The sequence below is a fragment of the Halichoerus grypus genome, chromosome 6 (genome assembly GCF_964656455.1).
Source record: "Halichoerus grypus chromosome 6, mHalGry1.hap1.1, whole genome shotgun sequence".
NCBI lineage: Eukaryota > Metazoa > Chordata > Mammalia > Carnivora > Phocidae > Halichoerus > Halichoerus grypus.
Genome location: NC_135717.1, coordinates 177,395,991 through 177,402,460, shown reverse-complemented (window position 1 = coordinate 177,402,460; position 6,470 = coordinate 177,395,991). Strand labels below are relative to the sequence as shown.

At 63.6% G+C, this 6,470-nt stretch overlaps 1 protein-coding gene across 3 annotated transcripts in view; it reads right to left on the bottom strand.

Annotated features, from left to right (window-relative positions):
• Positions 1–328: 328 nt before the first annotated feature.
• The window catches only part of TAFA5 (TAFA chemokine like family member 5), a 195,470-nt gene continuing 189,328 nt past the window's right edge, over positions 329–6,470 (bottom strand). For all 3 annotated transcript variants that reach the window (XM_036073115.2, XM_078076761.1, XM_036073116.2), the window contains exon 4: positions 329–1,991. In XM_036073115.2, the coding sequence (XP_035929008.1) occupies positions 1,983–1,991 (9 nt within the window). In that variant the 3' untranslated portion in view covers positions 329–1,982. The remainder of the gene's footprint in view (positions 1,992–6,470) is intronic.

Genomic DNA, 6,470 nt, shown 5'->3' with positions numbered 1-6,470 from the left:
TAGCTGAATCAACACAAAATTGAATACTGTAAAACAAGGAAAAAACGCTGTAACATCTTAAACCTCCAGTGTCTGCCTCTGAAGGGGTCTACACTCGCCGTGGGAAGACACAGGCTCAGGGAGGCGGCAGAGACCCTCCCACGGCCACTGCCCCGTCTGCGCTGGGAGCCCAGCGCCCGCCATCTCTCTCCCTCCAGACACTCGGGCCTCTGAATGTGTGGTGACTGGAAAGGTAAATTAAATACTTGTGGACATCGAAACGGGTCTTAAATAAATGGGTCTTCTCTCCTATCTTTAGTCTATGGGTTGCTGGGACAGCTTCTATATATTTATTATTATTATTATTTTTTTTTTTTACTTTTTCTTTCTTTTTTTTTTTTAGTAGCATAGAACTAGCATAGTGCGCCTGTTAATTGGACCTCAGGTAGTATAGTTCTGCACAAACTCAGGAGAATGAAGGACCCCACGGGACCACGGCCCAGTCCAGGGACGGAGACGCAGAACTGTCCCTTGCTCGTCGGGCCCGGCGACCCCGTGCTCCGGGGAGGGTGCGGGAAGGTCAGGTGCCTGCCATTCTCTGCAGGGCGGCCCGCCCCAGCGACTCGGCCAGCAGACGTGAAGACAGAGAGGGAGCGGGACATCGACCGGGAGAGGAGGTCGGCGGCAGCGGCCTCAGAATCTGCCCATGGGGGAGGGTCAGGAAAAGGGACACCAAATCCGTCGGAAGAGGTGTGACCGACAAATCGCGCACTTGGCCTTCACCGAGCTGGGCCCAAGGCGGGTGAGGACGGCCACCTCCCACGGGCACCCGCCGCGGCTCCCGGGACGTCAGGCGCGTCCTCAGCGGCTGTCCCCGGAGTCCTGCCTGTCCACACCGGCTCCCCCCGTGCCCACCCCGGAGCCCTTCAGAGACACCAGTGCTCCGCCCGCCGCGCGGGCCGGCCGGGGGCTACCACATTAATTGTTAAATAGGATTTTCTACAAATATACAACATATAAAAACTGTTAAATATATAACTTTAGGCTTTGCAAAATACATTTAATGATCTCTTTCAAACAAGTGTTACTTTAGGTTTCTTTAATTTGCTTTCTGGAGCTAAATGGTGTGTCGAGCAGACAGCAGTCACGGGAGACCCAACATGCTCTTGGCGAATACTGGATTATCCCACTATCAGAAATGAGCTGTAGAGAGGCATGTTTAACTGGTTAAAACAGAAAGTGATTTTAGTCGGTCAAGTCCATCTAAGTACAGAGGAGCAGGGTGAGTGCGGTGGTCGGTGTTCCCGGCGAGCGGCACTGGCCCGCGGGGTCCGCGTGGGGGCATCGCCGGCCGGGCCCCGCAGGGCTGCCGTGGCGTCCTCTGCAGGCTCGGCCCTCTCAGCGCACCCCGCAGTGTTCGAGGAGGTGACACTGGTGCTGGGGCCGCCCTCCGTGTCCCGCCGGGGCCGCCGGCATGTCTCTGCCCCCGCGTCCCCCCGTCGAACCCAGGGACTCTGACGGTGAGGGTGAGTCCAAGTTAAAATAGATTTTGCTCTTTGGTCTATTGGGTATACTGAAAGGGTACGAAAATAAAAGTGATTCGCACAGTCTGGGGGGCGAGGAGAGGCCTCTTCTGAGCCCGAGGGCCCGTCCTCCCCCGGGCCCGGCGCTGTCCTCCTCTCCCAGGCTGGCTGGGCGGCCGCCCCCTGCGGCCGCCACCTCGTCCTCCTCGGAGAGCGCAGCCCAGGCCGCGGCCAGGGAGGGCGGGTGAGGCCAGGCTGCCACGGACACCCGGCGTGGCCCCCGCTGTGTGGCCCAGGCCAGACTCCTCACTGCGGCAGACACGCTCAGCTCAGGACGCCGAGGAAGCGGGCCGTCCTTGACGGGCGGGCTACAGAAAGACGGAGGGCGGGCAGATGGCGGACAACACGTGGAGTCCGCGGCAGACAGAGGACCGTGGCTGAGGTGTGGCCACTCCTGGGGCCCCTCTGGGGCTGCGTTTGTCAGGAGACCTGAAGGACAGAGAGAAGAGAGCGTCAGCCCCGTAGACACCAAGGGTCCCCACTGGGAACGGACAGGCCCAGGACATGCCCACCTGTCTGGCCTCGCGCACGGGGCACAGCGCATCCCAGAGGCCGGTCCTCATCCCTCCCCGACTCAGGCCGGCACACCCGCTCGAGGACATGACACTAGACTCAGGCTACGCCTGCCACACGGAGTGGCTCCTGGAAACACCGGCCTTCCTCTGTGTGCACAGTGGGGACCCGGCCCCCCTGGCCTGGGCACGACCAGAGGGCTCACGCCCCAAGCACTGCTGGCTCAGGGCACCAGCTACGTATCCTCGGCCCTGTGCCATTTACACAGCAGGTGTTGCATAATTGCACGGTTCAAGTGATAGGAATGCATGTGTCACACACCCGTGGAGACACCGGGAGGCCACAGAGGTGAGGTGGCATGCAGGTCCCCGGCTGACGAGGTCCCTGCATCCCCGAATCCCAGGACGTCCTGCCACGTGGGCTCCCTGGCTCGAGGCTGCCTCTGTCCTGCACCTGTCGCGTGGCCCTCCTTTTCATCCCAAACCTCGCCCTGGTCTCTCTTACAAGGACGCTTGTCACGGGATTTAGAGCCCAGCCAGGTCCAGAACAACCCCATCTCAAGACCCTTAACTTAATCACATCTGCAAAAACCCTATTTCCAAATAAGGCTGCATTGACGGGTTCCAAGTGGCCACACCTTTCTGGGGGCTACCGGCAACCCAGTCCAGCCCATCTGACCAGCTGCCCCAACTCAGCCCGCAGATCCTGACCCTGAATCTGGTCCACACCCTCCACCTCCAGTCGCCCCGATCTTAGCAGAGGCCCCACGGTGTGCTCTGTGCCCAGCCCAGGAAGGTGAGGCGGTGGGACCCTCACCTGGCCTGGACCCTGCACGCCCCTGGTCCCGGGCCCTCCCTGTGCTTCCTGGAGCACGTGGGGGCCGTGCCCCCCACCCACGCAGCCAGGTCGGGGAAGGCGGCCGCAGACCCTCCAGCACACACACGCACGAGCCCCCATGGGGTTAACCGAGGAGGGACGCACCAACTCTACTTTTCTCTATTTCTAGAATTGTACAAATCGTACTCGCAGCTGACGGCAAAGAGCGAAGAACAGAAAAAAAAACAAAATCCACCTACATTTCCATTTCCAGAGAGAGGTAACTATTTTGAAAATTCCAGCCTATTTCCTTGCCCTCTTCAGCAGTGCGAGCAGGCGGACAGGGCGGGTCCTGCACCAGTGACCGCGCACACGTCCACGGGGTGGCCCACGTCCCGGCTCCACCCGGCTCCCGCCTTTGTGTGTCACACCAGACACACGAGGTCCTCTTTCTCATGCAGGGAGCACCGTGAACGTCCATCGGGTCTCCAGCGCGGCTTTAAGCAATGCGGTCACTGCACGCATACTAGCAGCCTCTTAGAGCCACGGATTTTAGCACCTCCGGTCTCGTGGTCTGGACTCTCCTGACTGAGTCGCGGCTGCAACAGGGACTGTCAGTGCCGGCTTCCCGGGTGGGGCCGAGGCGACGCGCATGGGGGTGACCAGCCCCCCCAGCTCCACGAGCCGCACACAGGCCTGATCCTTCAGCCGTGTCTCTTCTCAGACCCTCCCCCTCTCGACTCACTCACAAGGTGCAAATTTCCACGTGGCCCACGCGGCAGGGGCTGCACCAGCAGCTCCTGAGAAACACCAAGACTTCCGTGGGGCTAGAGGACTCGCTCACGGTCCCCAGCGACACCGGCCCCTGGCTGGTCTCCACGGCTGTCACTCTCCTGGGACCCTGGGGGGAACCTGGCTTCTAGAGCCTCCGTTACGATGCATCATCTCCTCCTGCTTTGCTCGCCGTGCCCACAGCCCTCCCCACAAGGCTGGGCGGGGGGCCCCACGGGACAGCGCTGCAGTGGGGGGCCGTACCCCGTGCCGGGTGACCCGGTGCACGGAGCCCGCCCCTCCAGGAGTGCAGGCCTGCAGCCTGACTCGTGTCCCTTCATCTCCCCAAGGCCACTGCCTCACTCCCCACACGCCCGCGCCTGCTAGCGCCCAGACACCTGACCTCACCAGCACGTCATTCATTCCGTGGATTTCAACAGCAGCCCCGCCCCCACCCTGGGAGCAGCGCCGGAGGACGCTCAGGGCCCTCGTGGAGTGCTTCCCAACTGGGAGGTCCTGGCGGCCGTGGGGAGACGCTGGGCCTCCCACGGGGAAGGGAGGCCTGTGTGTGCATGCTGTTCGGGACGCCTCCGTCAGGCCCCACGTCCACCAGCACACAGAGCCAGCTCCACGTCAGGGTCACAGCTCCAGGGGGTCAGCTGCTCCCTGTGGACCAGGGAGCTGGGGTGCTGCAGGGCCCGGGGACACCCCCCTCCCCAGCCCCCACCTCCTGAAGGTAAGAGAGGAATCAGGTTTGCTTGCCACGGAGACCAGGAGCTGCTGACACTCCTCCTCGGGGCTGGGGAGGTCTGTGCCGGTGCTCCAGCCGAGCCTCCTGGAGCTTCTTGAACCTGTTCCCCCCCAGACATCTGAGCCCTGGTCCCAGGTACAGACGGGAGTGGGGCGTCCACCGCAGCCCTGGGCCTGGGGTCTGCCCACCGTGTCTCTGGGGCCGGGCAGCTGGTGGGACAGGTTGTCCCAGGGGCAGGACCACCAGGACAACGGCAGGTGGACGCCTGGCCACCGGGGACGCTGGTGGAGCAGCGGGAACAGGGCCTGGAACCACAGATCTGGAGGGCAGACGGCGGTCTCAGGAACCAGGCCTCTGCAGGCCAGCCGCCCTCCCCAACGTGGGGACAGGATGACACGGCCATCATCGTCGGGGCGGGCGCCTCCTCCCAGAAGCCCCTGCCACTCGCTGGCTCACTAACCATGGGTTTCAGATAATGCAGCCACTGACCTCTAGCATTTCTAAGCACAGATATTTTAATTACCAAAATAGCTCTGAATAGTCCCGGAACCCAGGAAACCTGTAGCGAAACAACCGTGAGCCCCGGGCAGAGCGGCAAGCCCGAGGCCCTGTGCCAGGACACACCATGCCCACCCGGCAGGTGCCGAAGCAGGGGCTGCTGGGGAAAGTGTCCCGGGAGGGTGAGAGCCTGGAGGGGCGGGCGGCAGGTCCTGCCCGAGGGCGAGGCCGCGTCTGACTTGCACCCAGCCGGGCATCCCCTCCTGGTCTTGCGCAGACATGTGGGTCCGTGAGGCCGGCCTGTCTCCTCTGTGAGACCGGACCCGGGCAGCGAGGGGTTTTCTCCTCTCCTGGCTGGCAGGCCGCGTTCAGGAGGATTCTGGGGCCCTTCACAGGCTTGGTGCAAAGGCTGGTGTGCGTGATTTACAACGCCGGCCTTGCTGCAGAAGGGCAGTCCAGGGGCTTGGGCCCAGGACCTGGGGTGCCGTCCGCACCCCCCAGCCCCCTCCACCGGGAAGCAGCTCCACGGTCCCCACCCTGAGCAGTTCGCACACCAAAGCCTGTCCCGCGTCCCCTCACGTCTGTCTGTGCCGACTTCAGTGGACCAACCGGCTTCCCAGCAGGCGCGCCCCACGCTGGCTCCCCACCCTGCCCCAGAGGACCGCGGCCCCCGGCTGATGCCGCTTCCCATCTTCCTCCACATGCCCTGGCCTCACGCTTCCTGCCGCTGGGCAGCCCGGGAGACAGACACCAAGCACAGCGGAGCTGAGGGGTCCCCAGGCTCCTGTCTGCTTGGGCCGGCTTCCCCACCAAAGGCCGACCTGGACTCGACAGAGGAGCCCTGAGCCCAGCCTGTCGGACAGACGCAGATGCAGGTCTGGCTTCCCTCCTCGGCGCCCACCTGGCCCCTTCCTCCTGCCTCGAGGCCCAGGGCAGGAGGACAGCGCAGAGAGGGTGCGCTGCAGGGGCCAGAGCCCGGGCCTGCTTCCCCGGCATCCGCCTGACCCCAGGAAGGGACGCGCAGCCTGATGCCCACAGTGCTGGCCCGGCCCACAGGCCCTCCCTAGGCCTGGACACAGGGACTCGCGCTTGCAGTCGGGGCTGCCGCGGCAGCATCCAGTGGGGCCTGGAGGCCGGATCCTTGCGGGCACTGGCAGAAGCCAGCCGGAGCCCTTCCGGCCCTGGGGAAGCCAGATGCGTCTGCAGCTCGGGAACCCTTGGTGGCGGCCCGTCTCAGGGCCCGTGCCAGCCGCCACAGCTTCACGGAAACCGATGGTGTGTGGGCCTCTGCCCGAGGAGGGACATTCCAGCCGGCTTTGCTGGCCTCTGGCTCCCTTCCTCGGGAACACCCGCTTCTGTCGCATCCTGACATCAGCCAGTCCCCCGAGGGGACACCAGGGAAGCTCTCCTGCATCCTGGCAGGTGCCCCTCACCCAGGGACTGCACGGCTGGGCTCCCGCGACAAGAAACATGAGTCACACCCGTGCAATGGGCCCCCACCAGCTCAGGGACAAGCTCAGCCCGTGACCTCTGGCTTGGAGGGACTCTGAGGGCCATCT